This window comes from Micromys minutus (genome assembly GCF_963924665.1).
Source record: "Micromys minutus genome assembly, chromosome: 1".
NCBI classification, from domain to species: domain Eukaryota; kingdom Metazoa; phylum Chordata; class Mammalia; order Rodentia; family Muridae; genus Micromys; species Micromys minutus.
In genome coordinates this window covers 98,454,898-98,477,215 of record NC_137969.1, presented here as the reverse complement: position 1 = coordinate 98,477,215, position 22,318 = coordinate 98,454,898, and the positions used below count along the sequence as shown (strand labels likewise).

Sequence of the window (22,318 nt, the reverse complement as noted above, 5' to 3'; positions counted from 1 at the left end):
ATACATTTTAAATCACTTCCTTCTTTATTCTTGTTCGGGAGCTACTGTATCTCTACTTATAGGAGCGTGTGCTTTCTAGGAAGAGTTATTGAAACTGTCCTGGGTTCTAGGAAGAATTAGAAACGGTCCTGGGTACAGATGGTAAGGGTGTCTTTAAAGATTTCCTTTATGGGAAGGGGCTCTGGGTCCTACACCTCAGAGTTCTGAGCAATCAGAAGATGGGGTACTGCTCTTGAATCCTGGGAAAGATTACTTCCTGTTTTCAGGGCTGGTAGCTGATACCAGAGTCAGGAAAGTGTTTTTCCCAAGTATGTGAGAGGGTGATAAACCCAATTTGTTGTCTTCTCCTGTCGTAAACAGTCGCTGAAGAGTCTCCCTAGGGACTACCCTTCTTCCTGAGAAGCTCTGAGCCACTTCCCAGCATCCTCTCCTCAAGCGAGCTCAACCCCCAGTGCAGACTATTTCAGGTTGCTCCAAGGAAGCTCAAAGCTGGTGGTTTAGATTTGAGGGGGAATCATCTAGCAGGCCCCAAGCTGGACCATGATAAAGACAGTTCTTAAGAGTACTCCTATTCTGCTCCGGGGTAATTAGAGAAGGCATCCGATTTTCCAAAACCTTCTGGAAGGTAGCCTTCTTATCTGACACAGGGCATCTTGCCTGTGGCGGGGCTTAGCACTGCTGGCTGGGGTATATGAATTTGTGGATCCAAGCCACCAGGACAAAATGTCAGAAGGCAAAGGGCATTTTCTTGAAGAGACTCCTACAAGCTCCCTTCCCACCAAATAATTTCTTCATCATAAAGGGTAACCCAATGAATGGGGTAAGGGGATGCTGTCCTACTGTGGGGCAGTATCGACAAGGATAGTAGACAACAGTAGACCAGTAGACTGTCAGGAGCTTCCTGTAACTTTCTCCATTCTGAAATTTAAAGGAAAAGTTACTTCTGGCCAGTTAGTTGATTGTCAGACACGCTCTGCAGCCAGGAAAGTCCCCACTGGGATTTCTCCAGCAACAAATGAAAGCCCTGGCTATGGCCCCTGAGGAGGACTGCCTGAGTAAAACCCTTCTGTGTGGGAGCCCCTCCCCCACACTTGGCGCTGCAGCGAGTATAAACGCCGGTGTGTGGTGGGCTATGGCACCCTCACCGGCAGTTTTAAGGCAGCTGTAGACCCCGATCGGGGACAATGCACCCCACTCCTCACAGCCAGGACGACTTCAGCCTTAACAGACAATACTTTAAAGGCGTTGTTTACAAATCAATTTCCCCTTCTAAATAGGCTGCTCCAAAAGTAGACCCTTCTGCTTGCCCAGCCTGGGCCCACCTGTCACTGGGCTTCCTAGCCAGTGGCCACACGGTATTGATCTTCTTAATCCCCTCACTTTGAAACAGGCCAGCTGATGTGGAGTTCCTCAAAAGACTCCCTTGGCCCCTACCTCTACAGGTAGCTGCAGATCGGGACTAATTCCCCCTAGAAAGTCTTAATTGGCTTAGAGGGTGCCTGAAAGTTCTTCCTTGTGTTTACAAGGCGAAAAGAATTGGTGGCTCACAAATGCCTTAATCTGTCGCTCTCGTTCTTGGCGATCATCAGGTGCGTTTTATTTGTAAGTTGTGTCTGAAACAGGGTTTGGAGATGGTGGGGTAATGTTTCACTGTACAGGTGGAGCTGCCAAGGGGAAAGGGGCAAAAGCCCCAGAGACACGACTATTAGGTAAGAAAGCTTGTGACTTTTTTTTTCCATTTTTTATTTACATGAAGCATCTGCAGTACAAAAATGTAAACTTTGATAGCTCATAATAATAGAATAAATTCTTTATGTACAAAAATACATTTTCATATGAATGACGCATACTGAATAAATTAAAGTACCCTCCAGCCCGGTGCCTGAATAGCTATGCAAGCACCCAGGTTCGTCCTGGAGCAAGCCCACAGTGGTGGGGGTCGGGATCCATAATGCATGAAGCCCACTCCTTGTGTCTCCTTTTTAAGCGTTTTCATTGTATTGTCAGCCGGCTCAAACCGAATTTTCATGCTCGTTTTTCTTCATTAGAGTTCTACAAATTGTAAAATTGACTTTTCACCTCGTCTTCAGGGGCTCATCTGTCCCTTTTCCAAATCACTCTGAAGTGGTGGCTGGGGTCAGTTCTGAGCCAGTCACAAAGGAGGTTTTGTGAAGTTCAGAAAGTGCAAAAAAAAAAAAAAAAAAAAAAAAAAAAAACCAAAAAACCAAAGACCGTCTGGGGGGTGGGCAGGAGGGGCCCGGTGCTGGGGGTAGAGAAACAGACCAAGGGGCAGCTTCATTGAGGTGCAGCAACCTAACAAGTGGTCAGGTATCCCCCCCCTTTAAAGCTGCCAGCATCCACCTGGGGGTAAGGCTTCAGCGGGCACCCCATCTACTGCTCTTAGACTGGGGAAGGAAGAAAGTATTAATGTTGCCTAGTACGGGATGAAGCAGGGCGTCGTGTGGAGCAGGTCTTTGGGCAGGCCAGGAAAGGAGAAAAGGGGATCACCGGGGCCATAGATGAAGTCTTCTGAAGCTGAGGGACTACTGGGGTCAGAGAGTGGTGACGCCACAGTGGCGCAGGGGGAGGCAGCGGCCCCGGAGCCCCAGGACTCCGTGTCGCTGGCCGGGCTCGGGGGCCCAGGCAGGCAGGGGACACACTGCGGAGGCAGGAGACGCTCCCGGACACCGCCCCCGGGGAGCCCTTGATCTGCCAGGCGCAGTGTCTCAGCCAGGGCCCAGATGTAGTTGTAGGCGAAGCGCAGTGTCTCGATCTTGGTGAGCTTGGTGTCGTCGGGGAACGAGGGCAGCACGCTGCGCAACGCGTCCAGCGCAGCGTTGAGGTTGTGCATCCGGTTGCGCTCGCGATCGTTGGCCTTGACGCGACGGCTCCTACGCAGGGAGTGCAGGAGCGCCTCGGACCGCACCCGCGCGCGACCTCGTCGTCGCCGCCTCTCGTGCTCTTCGTCCTGGGCACCCGGAACATTCGATGCCCCAGAGAGGGTGGGTGCGCTCCTGCGGGCTGACACGGACAGCCCTGAGGTAGAGGCTAGGGGCTGGAGCCTGGCACCGTCCTCCTCGTCGGTGACGAAGCTGGACAGGTCGCTGCAGCTGTTGCTGCTGGCACAGTCGAGGTCAGAGAGACAGGTCTCCAAAGAGGCAGGCATCGTTGCAGTGTGCAGGACCAACAGACGGACGGGAGGTTTAGAGGGCTTGAGTATGGGCCGAGGGCACGGCCTTCGAAGCGCACTTACTGTCCGTAGGACCCGGGGTTAGTCTGTGCCCGCTGCAGGCGCGAGGGCCGGGGGCGATCGCAGGGGCTCAGGGAGGGAATGGGCTTGGCCTCCTCGCCTCGCCTGCAGGGGCCACGCGCCGGGCTGGTCTCCCGAGTGATGTCGCCGGCGATCAGATCAGCTCGTGTGAGCACCGAGTGTGGCACACGACCGGCCTCAGGACCCCTTAAGTACGGAGCGCAACAATGGACGCCCCCTCCCTGGCCACCTCCGCCCCCGAGGCGGCGCGGGTGAATGGCGAGAGGCGGCAGGTCAGCCCCGTGCGGCGCCTGCTATTTGCATAATTTATGCTCGCGGGAGGCCACCCCCGCCCACCCCCCCTCCTGGAGCGTGCCCGTAATTACCGCCGGCCAATCGTTGGCCCAGCCTGCTCCGGGAGCCGGATCAAGCGAGGGAGGCCGGGGCGTCTCGGGTAGGGAAACTCGGGTGAAGGCGGGGGCCGGGGCGATTAGCGGCCGGCCGAGGCACACTCCTCCCAGGGCCACGCGGGTACCCCTCGCCGGGGTTGGATGGAGAGGCGGAGCCCTAGCAGAAAGTGTGAGCCGCGCGGCGGGTAATGGAGAACTGAGGCTGAAGTCTGGGTTCGCATCCCTTCTCCTGCTGTTGAGGGCCTGCGAGAATTTGAGCGAGTGGTTTTCTCTCTCCGAACCACCTCATGCTTCTTTATTTAGGCGAAGGGGGACACAAGTGTAGCTCTGGACGGCAATGTTAGACCGTACTCGTAGGTCCCGGGGCAGGGCGTTTTTGAAACCATGCACGTTGTGGTGAGCAGCGCCCTCCGAGTGACTATCTGCATCCAAACAGACCCTAGTAAACAGATACAAGTCTTGGGGAGGGGTAGGCGTCCCTGCTCCGCTAAGGTTAGTGAAGAAGAGAGCAAGAGAAAGACCTAAAGAGCCAATGAGTTACCAGACCGAGCTGGGTCTTGGCCCCATTCCGCCCCCGCCCACGTACTCCTCCTCAAAGACTCACGAGATAACGGGTATACCAACCCTCTCTTCTGAAACCTTGTTCCCTTCATTTCCAAGAATCCTCTTGTGCCGCAAGTTTTGGAATGGTGCCAGCCTCAGGGCCCCACCCCAGTACCAGCTGGCTAAGGGACTTAGCTTCTGGCCAGGAGAGAGATGTCCCACAGAGGACAGCAAGCACACGGTGGAATTCTGTGCCCACCCCTTCTGCCATTTTGCCTATAAACTTGCCTAGTCTGGAGAGTGTCCTCATTCTGTGGCTCAAGTTATTTTCCTGTTTGCCAGAAATCAATAAAGGCCCAAGCAGCTTCTCAAACGCACCCGAGAAGAGCTATTTATTAAGGAACAACCCTGGATTTGGAGGTCGAGTATTAAAAACAAAAGGAACATCCTGGAGGCTCCCCTCTTTCATGATATCTGAGTGGTGGCCTCAGACTCCCTACCTGCTGGCCTCAAAGGGGCTCTGTCCAGGACACCTGTGCCTTGGTGGAGAAGGCACAGTCTCTTGCCCCGTGGCTCCTTCCCTCCTCATCAGCAGAAGTAGATAAAACCTATGCAGAAAGCTAGGTCACAGTCGTAGATAAGGGCTTACAAACTTGGGGAAGTTTGTAAGAAGTGACAGGAAATGACTGTAATGAGATTATACAAGAAAAAGCAAAAGTTGACAGATTCTCAGGCATCCCGGGAGTCCAAGGGCTGCTGGGAGTTGTACAACGGTAGCATTAGGGCAGACCCTGCCTCTTTTTGTCCCCGTGACAGCTTCTGGTGGTCCCTGCATAGCAGTGCCAGCTTCACCCTGTGGCAGTTCCAGGCCCTATAGTTATTTCTTTTGGGCTTTGTCTTAGGGTTTCTACTCTTGCAGGAACATCTTGACCAAGAAGCAAGTTGGGGAGGAAAGGGTTTATTCAGCTTACACTTCCACATTGCTTCTCATCACCAAAGAAGGTCAGGACTGGAACCCAAACAGGTCAGGAAGCAGGAGCTGATGAAGAATCAATGGGGGGATGTTGCTTACTGGCTTGCTCCCCTGGCTTGCTCAGCCTGCTTTCTTATTAGAACCCAGGTCTACCAGGCCAGGGATGGCACCACCCACAATGGGCTGGGCCCTTCCCCTTAATCACTAATTGAGAAAATGCCTTACAGCTGGATCTCATGGAGGTATTTCCTCAACTGAGGCTTCTTTCTCTGAGATAACTCCAGCTTGTGTCAAGTTGACATAAAACTAACCAGAACAGGCTTCTATAAAAATTTAAATTCATTAAATCTACTGAAGATTGTTCGTCTGAAGCTAGGAAGGCCGGAAGCCCAAAACCAAGATGCCAGGGGGCTTAGTCCTTTCCAGTTTCTCGTGGCTCCTGGATGTCCTTGCCACTAATTCATAACTAGCATCCAGCTCTGCCTCCTGCCTTCATGTGTCCTTCCCCAAGACTCTGTATTTTCTTAAGGAGAATTGCTGGCACTACTGAATCCAAGATGGCTCTGGGCTCTTTTATTACACCTTCCAGAACTGTTGTTCCAGCTAAGGTTACTACTTTCTGAGGTTATGGGGGTCCTACCACTGAACCCATGATGGCTCCTTTTCTAAGTTTGTCCAGCACCATGGAATAGTAAGCTATGAGGATTTTGGCTGCCCACCTCTTGAAATACCAGAGCGTGAGAATTCACCCATGCAACCTTAAGTTCAGCCTGTCAAACTGAACTCTGGCTCTGAGCTAGTGACATCTTAAAGGTCACTTGAATCAGGGCGACAAACCGGAAAAGCCATTGGCCACTGGAAGAGATGGTCAGGAGGTAATGGATGCCCTGGCCAGGCCCTGGCATCCTCCTCCTATTTGCTTTCCAAGTTTACTCTCCAGCTTTCTCACGAAGGTCCAGCCAGTCTGCTGAGTGGAGCTACTGGGCCCATTTGCCAGCTTTGTGTCTGTGGCTTAGCAAGTAAAGCAGGTCCATGTTGCTGAAGCCAACCTAGCTGAGGTAGATGGCTTTGCTCTGGGCGAGCTGTTGTATTAAGCCTGGGGCGCAGAAAGTTGGGGATGACTGACTGAAGGGAGGTCCTGACTCCTAACTCTTGTTTTTGTGGGTTTCAGTGCTAACAGAACTCATGGAGATTATTTTTTCAGCCTCCTGTACTCCAAGCTCAGGAAACTGAGGTAATGTGATGAGGTCCCCTCCCCTTCCAGGTTACTCCAATTTCTCCTCCACGATTTTTTGTGCAACAGAGATACATTAAACACCTATTACCCGCTGGCCGGGCCAGGTCTCTAAAGAGAAGAGGTGTCTGGTCTTGGGAAGGGAGACATCGCTTTGAAGGGCAGTCATGGGACGGCTCACTCATGGTGTGGAGAGGGTCCTTAAGGAGCAAATCTGAAGAACATTTTCCAAAGGGGAAGAAGCCATTGGAGATGCTTTCAGCATCAGACTTGGGACACTATGAAAGAAGAACTGGATGTAAATAGACAATCTGGGCAGGGCGGAGGTAGAGATAGTGACAGAATGACTATAGAGACTCATCTGGGTGGGGTTTCTGAGCAGAAGACAGCTGAATTGGTCCTTTAATGGCTATAATGGCCTTCCTGCCCCTTCCTCCTGTCTTCTCTCTGAGCAGGCTATGGCTCACTTACATTTGTCCCATATTCACTGAGCAAGGGCATCAGTAAAGGAGACAAGAAGCAATCAAATAATTTGGGCCATGTAAGTGCCATAGTAACCTGTTTGCCACCCAGACAGCCACATGTCCTGACTGACATGAGCTACATCTGACCACAGAGGATACCTTCTGGTGTGCATGAGGCCCCTGGTGAGCTCTCAGTGCATCCGGGCTTTCTCCTACCATTGCCCACCCTTCCTGCATGACCACATGACCACCATTGTCCTAACCAGGTGAACATTTCCAGCTTGCACTTCCTGCTCCCATAGCCACTGCTTCCTCTGTATCTGGGTTAGGATACAGGGTTGGAGGGTCCCTCCTATAAGATCTTCTGAGGACCAGCTGGCTCTGAGATGGGCTTGCTTCTTCATGAGGGGATGCTGGGGGGAGGGTGCTCATCTGTGGGCACTCCCTTTCCCAGAGAACAAGCAGATGTGATATGGGCAGGTAAGGGAACCAACCACAGCAGGTGTTGAGGTGGCTGATGCTGCACCAGGTGTTCTGGCTAACTTATGGGTGAAGCATCCAGCTGTCAATCCATAGGGGAGCAAGGATGGGTGGAGCAAGGGTGTCAGGAGAGACTCAGGACTACTGCCAGGGTTTCTGGGTGAGGGAAGAACCATAGGCACATAGGACATAAATCTGGGCAACTCTAGACCAGAGTCTGGGTTCCTTAGAGAAGACAGAGAGGCGGTGTTACTTTCTGATGGAGAAGACCTTCCTGGAATCAACTTAAGTAATGACAAAACAGAATTTCTATAGTAAAATGGGTGAAAGAGCTATCAGGGTGGGGCAGGGTATCCGGAATTTTTTTTTTCTTTTTAATGGAGAAAGATCAAACTAGAGAGAAAGTGGTGGTAAATGTATGTGTGTGTGTGTGTTTGTGTCCATGAATGTGCTCAACATGTAGACAAAACCAGTGAGCTTCTTACAAGGCAACCTTGGGGATTTTAAAATGACAAGTGATAGAGTTTATGGGATGTCCAGATTGCTGCTTGTGGGGGACATCTTCCTCAACTCAGTGCCTCCATCAGGAGTCAAGCACCCACCCCCTTGGACCCCTTTGCACAGGTGATGCTGAGCCAAGTGGCCTCTGTACCCCTCACTCTACCTGCTTTAGAGACACTTAAGTTTGACACTGAACAAGCAATGTTTTAGAGACCAGCATGACAGGTTGTTTCTCTGGATGACAAGTCCGGGGCTGATGATCTGAGGGTGGGGGGGGGCATACCATCATATTTCATTTCTTCTAATTGATTGGATCAAATATTAATTCCAGGTCCCTTGTATATGGACTCTCAGCTGCAGTTCTGCTAGGAAAGTGGCCTGAGACAGGGCAGTAGGCTGCACTGAATTATGGGCTGTCAGCAATGGCGGCTGAAGTTTGCAGGTGCAGCCCTTGCCCGGGGAATTTCATAGAAAGTGAAGCTGTGGAGATAGCCAGACTTTCTAAAGAAGACTGCCTCACTCCAATCTTTGTTTGGTTTCTGCAGCTACCTGGGGGGAGGGGTGGCATTGGTTTTGTGAGTGACATTTGGGGAACGGAAAAAGAAAAGGAAAAAGAAAAAAACCCTCACAATCTTTTTAGGAATAAAAGGCCAGAAAGGTGCCATGACTCTAGAGGAAGGGCTTGGAAGGCCGGCGTCAGACACGGTGGGTCCTTTCCTCTGATTAAGTACACTGTAGACAAGCAGTTGTGTTTCCACAGAAGAGCAGCAGGGTGGGGTTGGGAAGGGGAAACAATTCCCCATTTTCTTTATTGATGACCCATGACAGTTGTGGAAGGGGGTGTAAAATGGAGGGGGGAAACGAGGCAGGAGGGGGGAAACAGAGGGGTCTTTCAGAGACAGGGCAAGGAAAATGGCAAATTATCCATGGTTTCCCGAAATCCATGGAGGCCCCCCTCGGCCCCTGCCCCTGCTGAATACAGTGCTGCCAGTGTGCTTTTGCCACCTCGGAGAACTCCGCCTGGAGACCCCCTGGCATTGTGTTTTGGTGTGTTTAGTTGTGTACCATATACACAACTGTGAGATGAATCTGGGGGTCAGCGGAGGCTCTAGTGCAAATCGACTTTATTCTAGTACAAGCCAGAGATGCCTCCCAAAAGAAACGTTGGACAATTGGCCAGCTAAAGAAATATTTCCTGCAAGAAGGCTTCAAGTTGGAGGGGCTTTTGGGGGGCTGTGCCGGTGTGCAGGGGGACAGTATGGGGTTAGGGTGGCCCTAAGTTTGCAACCAATCTTGGAGAAAACAATGTCCGTTTTGTGCCCAAAGGAGAATAGGGGAGAAGGGAGACTAGGGGAGAAAGATGAGGGGGAGGTGTAAGGGGTGTGCTGGCTTTTGCAGGGAGGGCCATAAGAATTCAGGCCCAGAACTGAAAAGGAAGGGGCTGAGGTGGTTACCTCCTGTGCCAAGAGGCCTGGGATCATCAGATACTAGCTGTTAGAGGCCACAGATAATCAGCTCCGAACTACCTGCAAAGCCTTGAAGTTTTTGTCCTGGAAGATTGCTTGAAGTTAAATCTGCATTTAAAGAAAAGCAAGAAAAACCCCACAGCCACCCCTGCTGATGTGGAGGGTTAGTCCCCAAAGCCAGTCTGCACCTGCCACAGGCAGCCACTGTCACTAAGAATGCATTTCGCTACATTTTATTTTTTTATCTGCCTCCTGTATTTGTAATTCTAAACATCTTTATCGAGGAAAGGAGAAAAAAATCAAAAACCGATGTCTAGGTGTGGGTCAAGTGTGGGAACATGGCAAGGGGGTGGTGTGCGGAAGAGACCAACATGAAATTTACCTCGATGGCTAGCAAAGAATTCTGAACTAAAGTCTGAAACTGAAGGGCTCCTCTCCTCCAAGATCTTAACACTGGGCTACCTAACTTCACCTCAGGTTTCAAACACAATTGCATTTTGTTTGCAGTAATTAAAATGTTTTAATGAGACAACCATAAAATCCACCATTAATTATTTTATTTCAAACACTTCTGCCTCCCTTTGAACCAGGTCTATTTAGAAATGGTTTGAGAGTAGCCCGCGGTTTTATTCTTTCCTCTGTATTATACACGGGAGTGGAGAAGTCATTTATAAATAATTACACAATGTTTTGAGTCTTTGGGCTTGTATAATATATCAAAGCGATTAGTACACTTATTGTCCCATTGTAAATGCTCTTCCCCCTCCTCCTTTCAGTTTCGCTAGCCTTGTCTTCTAACTAAACCTTTTTCTGCAAACCTTTTGTCTTCTCCGATCTTTTTGTTTGTTACAGTCCGGGGCCTTTCTCCGTATTCAAACTGTCTCAGCGGGGGCAAAGAAAGCGGCTTCAGAGGCAACTCAAGTTTTACCATAACTTTCTGGCATTTTCTTTTCTTCTGGTTTTCCCAGACTACCTAGGGGCGATGAAGAATTATAACATACATGAATTATTGGTACTCCCTTGAGTTAAAGGGAGGGAGGAAAGCGCCTCATTTTCTATGCCCCCAAGGGACGAAGCAAGCGGGCAGCGCAAGTGTGTATTTATCGCTTTGAATGTCTTTGGGACGCCTCGATCCTCGCTGTTGCCCGGCGCCCGGGGAGAGCCAGCATTTCACTATCTCTTTTATGGGCCACAAATAAAGATTAGGGGCTGGAGGAAAGGGTCTCCCAGCCTTGTGTCGCTGACCCTCGCGCCACAGTTCTTCCCACGCCCGGGCCCTGGAGCGCGCGAGCGGGAACGCGCAAACTGACCCCGCGCCTGGTCAAGCACGAGGCCCGGGTGTGGGAGACAGGGTTCCTCTAGTGAGCAGATTAGAGCCGCACGAGACGCGACTGAGCCTGTAGCCACGTGAGGACCGGGCGGGCTTCAATGGTCCCCAACACACTAATCCTTGTTATCCCACCGCACGGCCTCCCTGCGGAGGGAAGCGTGCTGCGGAGGTGCTGGCGCCGGCTGGGACTCAGAGGCGACCTTGTCCTACTCCTGTCCCATCGCGGGCGTGGCCACACCAAACCTGCACCAGAGAGGCTGACTAGATTTAGGCTGGGGCGCAAGGATGAATTTCGGGGACGCTGAGGCGCAGTGACCTTGGCGTCAATGGGAGAAAACAGTAAAGGTAGGTGGAGAAGAGAGTGTCAGGGAAGAAAGCCCCAGGAGAAAGGTGATTCGAGGGGGCTCCCGCTAGCCAGCCCCTCCCGCAGCCCCGCCCCGCCCCTCCCTGTCCCCCCCCCCCACAATCTGTCGGGACCCGCGCGTCTGCATTTGAAGGGCCGCGAGGCGCCGCCGGGAGCGCTGAATGGCGCACGCCCGGCGGCCCTGCTGGATTTGGCCACATTTGCATAGCAGGTGCTGATGCTGGTCCATTCTTACTTAAAGAAGTTTTAATATGGGATAAATGACCGGGAATTAGGAGTTGACGTGGGCGGGACTAAAGAAACCGTGTCGTTCTTTTTTTTTCTCACCGTAGTCTGGCATGGAAAGGAGAGGGGGAAGAAGACGAATGCGAAGTGAGATCGGACTTTCAAAGTCCTCTTCTTCCGAAACCCAGGTCCCTCCCTACTCAGCAAAGGAGATAAGAGAAAACAGGAGGGGACTTTAATCAATTTGATTTTAGAGTCTGTCGTGCCAAGAGTAAGGCAATAATCCGAGGGATAGTAATACGATTAGCGAGCGAGATCTTTGAGTCAGGGAGCCTGGCGGAGTTTAAAATGTTAATCCTGGCCTTAATCCGCCGGGCTGGCCGGCCCAACCAAGCACCAGGACTGGCCCGCTTTCTTCCTTACTCCTAAAGAAACGTCAGCGAGGTCCCTGTGGGCTGATTTTCTGGATCCCAACGCTTGTTCCTCGAGGGTGCACTCTGATGGCTCCCGGCTCTCTGTGCAGGGTTGCGTAAGACTCCTTCCTCTTGGGGAAATCGTGTCCTAGAGGCTGCCTGGAGCAAAGCTTCAAGGAGATGGTGGAGGAGCTAGGAACAAAAGCAGCAGTTTCCTAGTCTTGCTCCCACAATTCCCCTTAAATCAAACCCCTGAATATTCCCAAAGTAATATCCTGGTTTTCAGGTTTTGACAGTCCTGCTTAATTAACTTCTGCTGGTTTTTTTTTTTTTTTTTCGGTTGGGGAGGTTGAAGGGGAGAGAAATGCCTGGAGCTCAGGGACCTCAGAGGCGCTTCCAAATGCAGCAGACCCCTGATCCCCATCGTATAATCCAGTTCCACCTCACCCCGAGGCAGGCTCGGCCCGGGGACTCAAGAGGCAGGCCGCTAGTTACCTTAGTGTTTCTCAATGTGCCTGTTTCCCCAGGAAGGCAGTGTGGGGTGCTCAAATGGACCATATGGTATGAAGACGCGAGCTGTGGCGCCCACAGACAATGGAGAAGAGAGGGGCCCAGGTCAGTGGCGATGCTTGCACTGGGGCAAACTTCCCTTTCAGCCTAATGAAGCTGTTGTCTGGGGGTAATGACGCAAATGCCTGGCGGCTTTCTCGCCACGATAGTCTAGAACGTGATTTGTCATACAATCTGAATCTTTGGGAAGACTTTAAACAGAACCTCCCCCAAAGATGGAGATGAGCCATATGTCCGCTTTGCATCTGAAGGGGAGGTGGGGGCAGGGGTTGAAGGGAGGATGGCCCGATGCCGGGAGGACACAGTCCTGGATGAGCGGAGTATTGCCTGACCCTGGAGCCTCAAGAGTGGGTGCAGTTCCACGGCTCCAGATCACAGACTTGCGCTGGGGTGGGGGGAGAGACATAAGAAATCTTCACTGGCTGAGTGGGGTGGTCGCTGCCCCTGCCTCAGGAACCAAACATTCACTTAGCAACAATGCTTAGAATTCCCTTCACTGTGTCCCTGATGCTAATTGGGGCCATGATAGACAGAGTTTGCTGGACAGTAAAAGAGAAGCAGGGACCGTGTGACAAGCAGCCTGGGCCTCAGGCAGGTGGGAGCTGGAGAGAGGGGGTGAAGTTACAAGAAAAACCCAGGAGAGTGGGAAAAACCCCCAGGGAGTGTGATGGAAGGCCCACCTTGGACACTGTGGGGGCCACCCTCTGAGCCCAGCAATGGGCGTCCTGGGGATTTCAGCTGCACCTCTCTTACAAAAGGGTAATCCCAGGTGGGCTTGTTGACAGTCACACCCCCTCATTAGACGGGGAGGGTCATGAGACCCTCTCCTGAGTGTCCAGACACTCCCACCCACCTGCCCTAGGCACTCTGCTCTGATTACATATGGCCTTGGGTAGGGAACGCTAGGGGAGGGGACACCGTCCATGTGATGCAGGACAGTCATCATTCCTGCTGGACAGAGACTTCTATGGGGGGGGGGTCGCCTGCACCTCCTACACCCCTGTAGGCAACCTATCACCTACGCTCAGTAAGGAAGCCCACTAGACTGTATGCACTTCAGTAGATTTCTTCTTCAATTTGTTAAGACCATAGAAGAAGGTACAGACAGTCTTTATGTCTCTCCCTGGGAAAGAATTTTAGTAATGTTGCAGACAAACAGAAAAGCACATTCTTTCCCATCAGTCTAAGTGCATCTTACCACCATGGGACAAGTTGAAAGCTCTCTCTCTCTCTCTCTCTCTCTCTCTCTCTCTCTCTCTCTCTCTCTCTCTCTCTCTCTCTGAAGCAGTTTGTTGATGCAGTAAAGAAGTCCCTCAAACACGACCTGTATTGAGAGTAGACAGCCACTGGGGAGACCATATTTCCCTTTAAAGGGAAATATTGATTTAGCAAAGAAGGCACACTCATATCTCCCATGGGTGAGACATATTCCTCTCCCTTTTGTGCTTTCAGTCCCTGGCCCTGGTGTTCATGCGTGAGTGGGGTTTGTGTGTGCACGTATATCTCCACATACAATCCTTCCCGATCTTGAGAGGAGGAGGGAATGGGGGGAGGCCTACACTATGCCACTTTTTGGGGATTACCCCAGCTCTGTAACCTGAGAGTACCCACAGATTGGCATCATAGCCCCAGGCTGGGTGCTCAGCCACTGCTGGAAGAAGGTTTGCGGGTGGGTATTTATTCCCACACTCTGTGGTAGTGTAACTTGAGGAGATAGAAAGGGTGGGGTGGGAGTGGAGGTTCCACCATCATAGGTGGAGGAGTTCCTAATTCCCCCCCTGGGGGGGGTTGTGGGAACTGGGCAAGCCCAGATCAAAGGTCCTGGGGACTCTCGGCTCCTCAGATCACTCCAAAGGTCATAGGTAAGTTATCAACAAGCAGTGCCCAGGTCCTGGCACATGATACTGCCCTGGACACCATCAGCCTCCCCTGGGGACTCTGAGGGCGGGAGCAGGGAGGGGTTGCCTCGGTGATAACACCCAGCTCCCCACAGCTCAAAGCCACAAGCTTTTTACCACAACACCTGTTCCCACCAAGTGAGCAAGTGTCCTGGTGTGGGACCTGGGAGGTGGCACTCTTGCATCTGGAGTAAGGTGGGAACCCAGTGGGAAACCCAGCTTGTTTTTTTTTTTTTTTTTTTTTTAAACTGACTTGAGACTAGGCAAAAATATGTTTAGAACAATGGGAATCTTTCTGAGTCAGCCCAGGTTACTTGATTGATTCAGCATGCTTGTTTCACATGTCCACTGGCATGAGCACTGGTCCAGGATGCTCACTGTCAGTCCCTTCTCTTGGCTCTGCGCTGTTGTCATTGTTCAGCATTGTCATCATCATCATTTTCACCACCATCATCATCATCACCATCACCATCATCACCATCATCATCACCACCATCATCATCACCACCACCTTCATCATCATTGCCCAAACTGACAGGAGTGCTATTAATAAGTGGTCTTTTCTGAGGGAACTATGCCCTCATACACAACATTGGGAATTTTATCTTTTAGTCTGCCATTTAAAATTCACTTTTAGTTATGTGCACATGTGTTTCCTGTAGTTTTATGTCAACTTGACCCCAGCTAGAGTTATCTGAAAGGAGAGAACCTCAACTGAGGAACTGTCTCCTGAAGATCTGGCTGTGGGGCCTTTTCTTAATTAGTGGTTGATGGGGGTGGGGTGCAACCCATTATGGGTGGTGCCATCCCTGGGCTGATGGTCCTGGGTTCTATAAAAAAGCAAGCTGAGCAAGCCATGAGAAGCAAACCACTAAAGCAGCATCCCTCCATGGCCTCTGCATCAGCTCCTGCCTCCAGATTCCTGCCCTGTGTGAGTTCCTGTCCTGACTTCCTTCAATGATGGGCTACAGTGCGGAAGTGTAAGGCAAATACACCCTTTCCTCCACAGCTTGGCTCTTGGTCATGATGCTTCACTGCAGCAATAGAAACCCTAAAGCTATGTGTTCATGTGGGCCATGATTACAGGCACCAGAGCCAGAAGAGGATGTTGGATGCCCCAGGGCTGGACATACAAGTGGTTGTGAACATCCTGACGTGGGTGCCGGGAACTGAACACTGATCCTCTTTCAATTGGAGCTGTGTCTTCAGCCCTTTCTTTACCCGCCTTCTAAACACGAAGAGACGGGATCAAGGTGGTTAAACCACACGTTCAGGGTTGCAGGATCAGCCGATAGTACAGCTGGGGTAGAAGCAGGATTATCTGGCTTGAGGTCTTGGCCACTGGTCAAGACCATCTTTTACTTTTTTCCTGCTTCATATGGAGCTGTCTAGATGCTGGGGCTGGGGTGGGGGACATAACCCTTGGCTCCAGACAGTATGAGAGGGCACTGTTCCCTGCTGTGGAGATAGGTGACATTCTTTAGGAAAGGGCTGTGACTTGGTCCTACCAAGAACATTTGCTACGTTTGGAGTTGGTGTCTGTTCTTGCTTTCCTGGTGAGAAGTGAGGGGTCCACGTTTTGCTTTTTATTGGGACAGTTCGTCGCAGTCACTGTTCTGTTGTGGTGAAGAGACACCATGGCTATGGCTACTCTTACAGAAGAAAGCAATTCATTGGAGCTGGCCTACAGTTCCAGAGGTTTAGTCCTTTATCATTGTGGTGAGAAAGCACAGGGATGTGCAGGCAGATACTTCTGCATCTAAATCTGAAGGTGGCAGGAGGAGAGAGCCATTGGGCCTGGCTTGGGCTTTTGAAAACTCAAAGCCCCTACCACTTCCTCCAACAAGGCCACCCCTTCCTTTCCTTTCCTTTCTTTTTCTTTCCTTTCCTTCCCTTCCTTCTTTTCTTTCTTTTAAAGACTTATTTTATTTCTATGAGTGCACTGTAGCTGACTTCAGACACACCAGAAGAAGGCATCGGATCCCATGACAGATGCTTGTGAACCACCATGTGGGAATTGAACTCAGACCTCTGAAAAAGCAGTCAGTGCTCTTAACCACTGAGCCATCTCTCTAGCCCAAGGGCATGCTTTCTAATCCTTTCAATTAGTGCTTTTCCCCAAGCATTCAAATATACGAACCAATGGGGGCCATTCTTATATTCAAACAATCACAAAATCCTTCTTATCTCTGGTCTCAAGCTCTATGTATCAAAAGTGGAGGGTAGAGGTGGGAGGAAGGGGGAGGGGAAAGGCCCTGGTTTATAGGTTCAGTACAGCCTTCCCCAGGCCAGAGGAATTTGCTGTGACATTTAGACCCTCTCCTATATAATCTTGTCCCTGTTCATGCAATAAGAGAGGGTCTGAGTGGTCCGGAGGGCTAAAGCAGGTGAAGCGGGTATTGTCTGGCATTCTGAAGTTTGTGGGCTGTCTGGGCTTTCTGGTCCCATGGCCTTGCAGAACACAGCATGGTTCAAGTACCAAGAGGTCCTAGTTGCTAATGCTGGTTGGTTCTGTAGTATTTATTCAGTATCTCATCCATTTGTTCTTTAGACCGTGTGAGTGATACCTTAACTCCCCTTCTTACACCCCTTAGAAAATGTCCCATGTGTTTAAGATGAACCACCCCTCTGTTCATCTGTTTTAACAGTGTCCACCCCAACCTCTCCCGTTCTTCTACCTTCTGCATTTGTGTCCACCATCACTGACTTCCACGATGCCTTTGATACTTCTCAGAACCTTGTACTTGCCCATCTTCCTTCCAGACTGCCGTGTCCCATGACATCGGCTCCTTCTACCCTCCAGCTCCCATTCAAAGGATCTCCGACTGATCTAGGACAATGCCATCCTACTGGCTACATGGTTACTCTGGCACACAACCTATCCATCAGCTGTCAGCTGTTAGCAATTTCCACAGGTATCTCTCCACCTGCTTCCCCTCTGCCTCTTCAGTGAAAACTGCACAGGACATGGTCCTTTGTTTACTTTATTGTCCTAGTTAGCGTCTCTGCTGCTGTGATAAACCCCAACCAAAAGGAGGTTGGGTGAGGGAGGGGTGGGAGAGGAAAGGGTTAACTTTATGTAACAACTCCCAGGTCACGACCCATCACCTAAGGAAGTCAGGGCAGGAACTCAAGGCAGGAGCCTAGCTAGAGGCAGGAACTGAAGCAGAGGCCATGGAGGAACACTTGATCCCCCTGGCTAGCTCACCCAGCTTTTTTTTTTTTTTTTTTTTTTTTTTTTTTTTTTTTTACTTAGCTCAGGGCTGCCTGCCTAGGGAGTGGTACCACCCATAGTGGGCAGAGCACTCTACATCATTTTTTTTTCTTTCTTGGTTTCTTAAGGCAGGGTCTCTCTATGACATCCCCACTATCCAGCTCTTTATCAATTGAGAAAATCCCACATAGACTTACCTACAGGTCAATCTGATAGAAGCAATTTTAAAAACGTTTTTTTGCACAGATGTTCAAGAAAGAAAACAAAGCAACCCCAAAGTACCCAGCACACCCCCCCCCACGTCTGCAACAGTGTTTCCATTTAAGGGCTGTTCAAATTTAGACACTGATTTACATGTATTTTAAATATTAAAGGTGCAGCCTTTTGTTGTGTATCCCAGCCTTCTGGGTTCCAAGGAAACCCTGGCTAAAGAAGGCAGCAGATCCTGCACGCGTGTCTCCTCCATTTTCCAAGTGTAAAGTTGTGTGCTTCAGTGTTGGCTGTGCCCAGAGCATATGGACATTTCCACAAGTACCACTGAGACCTGGCACTGGGAAAACGGAGGGCTAGGTGGGAGAGATATTTGTACCCTCACGAGTCTGCCAGCCTTTCTGGGAAGCAGAGCTCAAATGTGAAAAGCTACCAGTGTGGTCCCCACGCAGCACCCCTAGGCATTTATAGGGTGCTCCCCAAGGTGAGCCATAGCAGGAGGAAGGGATTGCTAAATAAACAGGGGCCAGTATGTGCCAGACCAGTGGAGACCTCCTGGAGCCGGGGTAACAGGGATGCTCTGGGGCAGGGATGGGTTGCCACAGGCAAAGCACTGCAGAAGGCTGGTATCTAACAGTGAGGTGTTAACAACACTGGACACACATACACAGCGCAAACAGAAACGGGTTACCATTGAGCACCTTGTTGGTGCCCAGTGTGTGAGAAATAGCACTTAGCCCTTACATTAACTCCACAGGGTGGGAAGTTACATTCGCTCAGAGAGGGTGAGGCAATTGTCAAGCCAGAGGCTTAGCTTGTGTTCTCAAGTATTCTATCTCTAAATATACAAGGAAACAAGTAAGACACCACTTCACAGGACAAAGGGGAGATTGTGAGTGTTCCTTAGGCGATTGGGGGGATTCAGAGAGCATTGTGACCCCCTTATAAATGGAGTCATCTTCAGAGCCCCACCCCACCCTCTGGTGTTTCTCAGAACCGGCTCCCAAAGAGGGCTTGAAGTCTTAGCTGAGCAGAGGTGGAAAGCAGCGCCACCTGTTGGTTAAATGGAATATGACTGTTGCCTGACTTGGGAAAGTATGGGACACCCAAGCAGTGTTTACTAACCACCCACTGGATGCATGGCACTTAGATGGCTAAGTTGAGGTGCAAGGAGTAGGCTGAGGGGTGGAGTATTGCAGGAGGAGTCTTCGGGGAGGTGGATGGTTCTGCCTGACGTGGTGGTTAAGGTGATATGGGAGTCTGGGCTACACCCTACTGCCCTCTCTGGAAGCAGGGTGTGAAAGAAGGGAGAGGGTACGTGTTGACCTGAAAAGCTCATATAGGCTCATACAGAATGGAGGCAAAACCTGAGTAAGAGAGAACTCAAAAAAGAAAGTGGTGTTTGTTTGTTTGTTTTTCCTTTAACGGAAACGTTATAGGTTCAAGCTATTCTCTGCAGTGGAATGCAGGATGCAAGAGTGGCCCTTGGGGAGAGAAATGGGGGAACAGAGCATGCTAATCCACAAAGGGGGAAGCCTGTGGTCCACAACAAAAACAATGAGTGCGTTGTTCAGCTTCTGATAGGAAAGGTCTCCTACGGATCTGGAGAGGCAAAAAAAAAAAAAAAAAAAAAACCAAGAAAACTGTAGATCATTGCACACAGCGTGCCGCATTGTATCAGAAGAAGAAAGGCTATAACCTGGTACCCCGCTTGCTTGTCTGTGCCCTAGGGAGCTGAGATGTGTATAAGAAACAGATGGCAGGATGAGGAAGAGGGCAGATGGAGTGGCTTATCTTGAAGTACGGTCCTAGTAACTTATGGTTATTTTCGTCTCTCCCCACCCCCACCCTCTTTTTAATTTTTACTATAAAGCGGCCGTCCTGCTTAGTCTTTTGGGATTGTAACTTGTGTTTTTTATTTTTAAAACTAAGTGTATATATCCCATATCCAACTTAGTGGACCTTTCTTCCTTCCTTCTTTCCTTCCTTCTTCTTTCCTTCCTTCCTTCCTTCCTTCTTTCCTTCCTTCTTTCCTTCCTTCCTTCCTTCCTTCTTCCTTCCTTCTTCCTTCCTTCCTTCCTTCCTTCTTTCCTTCCTTCTTTCCTTCCTTCCTTCCTTCTTCCTTCCTTCTTCCTTCCTTCCTTCCTTCCTTCCTTCTTTCCTTCCTTCCTTCCTTCCTTCCTTCCTTCCTTCCTTCCTTCCTTCCTTTCTTTCTTAAATTGTGAATGTCTCATTATCTGTGTGCCACATGTGTGCAGTGCCCATGGCAGCCAGAAGAGGGCGGTGGACCCTTTGGAACTGGAGTTACAGATGTTTGTGAGCCACCATGTGAATATGCCTCCTCTGTAACAGCCAGTGCTCATAACCACTGAACCACCTCTCCAGCCTCTCAATTTTTTTTTTTAAAGAAGAAAACAATACAAAAATAAAATAAAATTGTGATCTGTTTGTAGCTCAACCCTGGCTTTTTCTCCTGGACCTTTACTTCTATAGGTCAGGAGGGGCTGAGAAATTTTGGAGGGCCATGTAAGGCTCAGAGTTCCAGCCTTAGAGAGGGAACTTTTATGGTATAGGCAGGATGCCCTGTAAACCTGGCATGTTGAAGGTGATTTATTTATTTTGCTGACAGAATTGGCACATATGTATTCTGCAGTCCCTAGAGTCTGAGAACCACAGTTGAATTCTATTCCTAAGCATTTGCACTTCATCTTGGCTCATGATGTGTCTCCACATAGGCAGGAAAAATGGGTGGGGCATTTCCTTCCCTTTACCACCTGGGTCATCCTCCTCAGTCTTGGCTGTGTGGTTCTCACTTAGTGGTCACAACATGCTCTTGTTCCCCTGGACACTAAATTATTCTTTCTTTCTTTCTTTCTTTCTTTCTTATTTCTTTCTTATTTTTTTCTTTTCTCCTTTATCTTTTTATTTCTTTCCTCTTTCTTTCTTCTTTTGATTTATATATTTTATGAATGTGAGTACACTGTAGTTGTCTTCAGACATACCAGAAGAGGGCATCAGTTCCGATTACAGATGGTTGTGAGCCACCATGTGGTTGTTGGGAATTGAACTCAGGATCTCTGGAAGACCAGCCAGTGCTCTAACCGCTGAGCCATCCCACTAGCCTCCTGTTTGGCTTCCGTTAAGTTTGCCCACATTTTCATGCATTTTTCCTGAGCTGTGCTTGCTCATGCATGCATCTGACTCTCAGGCCAAATCAGCTTCCCCACTTGTCATGTTTCTTGATTTTTGTGGAGTAAACTCTCTGTGGCCGATCCCCAGCTACCAACAACTAAAAACTATTGGCTCACAAGAGGTCCTAATTGGCACTCAGACACTGGAAGAACTCACCCCCAAAATATCTCTGACTTTATTGGCCAGCCTGACAATTCTCTTCATTTTTTCCCCTACCAGGATTCTGCTCCTCACACCCACAGACAGTTCTGTACGCACATGACTGGAGCCTCTCTCCTGGACTCAGTAGTTAAATCACCCTCCCAATTTAGTGACTGAATAATTTCCCATAGACTGAAGTCACCCACTGGTCCATTTGTTCACTCAGCTAGGAGCCATCCGTCTGTGGTTATTGTAACTTTCCGATGATTATTTATATATCAGATTATATACACACGGAATACCACGGTAGAGGCAGGGTTTCTAGGTCAGATTACATATGTAAACATGTTTAAGTGTGGCCATTTGTAGAGTTTCTACCAACTTGTCACCAAGGGTGAGTGAAAGGCCTTCGAGGCACCTCCAAACACTTACTAGATGTTCACTATTGAAGACAACTAGAATGAGTACACTCTGACTAAGGTACCTGCCATCCCCACACCGAGGGCATCATAATTTGTGTGGAAGGAAAGATGGACCTACACACTGCCTTCTCCAGCCTGAGAGAGAGTGCCGAGTCAAAGACAGGTTAAAAACCTGCAGTCAGTAATCTAGGTCAACAGTTACCGAAGGCTGCTAATGTAGGGACGATACTTCATTGTAGCTGCAAGACAGAAAACCAAGTTGGAACGTAAATTCAGAGGACTCCCGGTTTCCAAGGCAAGGAAGGAGTCCTGGGTGAGGAGAGTGAGAAATGGGAGCTCATAGGTACAGATCTGGTTCATCAACGAATGGGTTTCATCTCTACCAGAGCAAATTGCTGGGCCTCTGCCCATCTCTCGTCCTCAGAGGGGGTTTTCATTTCTCCGGGGAAGAGACATGGCCCAGAGATGAGCCTTTGATTTCTGTTTCTTTCTTTTTTCTGTATGTATGCGTGTATACATGTTTGTGTGTGTATGGGTGTCAGAGATTGACACCATGCCTTCCTAGCCACTCTAATTTATATATAATTAATAATATATATTAATTGTATGTATGTATATGCATGCATGTGTGTATGTGTATGCATGCATGTGTGTATGCACACACACATGTCTGCATGTGTTTATCTTTTAAGGAAAAACTTGGGCTAGAGGATCCCAAAAGCCAAGCTGTTTCTCCTAGAATGACAACAGTGACTGCTTAGTCATTCATAAAATTCTTCCATCAGCAGCTCCTGAGCCCACAGGAGCAGAACCTTGGAGTAGAGGAAGAAGTGTGTGTGTGTGTGTGTGTGTGTGTGTTGGTACAACGTTTCTTCCGGAGATTAAAAGTAAGCCTGGAATTGCCAGAACTCCAGGCCCGGGAGAACAAGGCTCTTGTTCAGTCAGCTCCGCTTTGAATGGCCGAGCGCTTTCTGTCTCAGCGCTTAGTACTGAGATGTGGCATCTGGATTGCCTAGGA

At 49.7% G+C, this 22,318-nt stretch overlaps 1 protein-coding gene across 1 annotated transcript; it reads right to left on the bottom strand.

The window, feature by feature from the left end:
* Positions 1 to 2,434: 2,434 nt before the first annotated feature.
* NEUROG1 (neurogenin 1) lies at positions 2,435 to 3,166 on the bottom strand (the record flags this gene model as incomplete). Its single annotated transcript, XM_080930003.1, has 1 exon — positions 2,435 to 3,166. One exon carries the CDS (start codon positions 3,164 to 3,166, stop codon positions 2,435 to 2,437), a length of 732 nt encoding a protein of 243 aa, XP_080786129.1.
* Between the last annotated feature and the right edge of the window lie 19,152 nt (positions 3,167 to 22,318).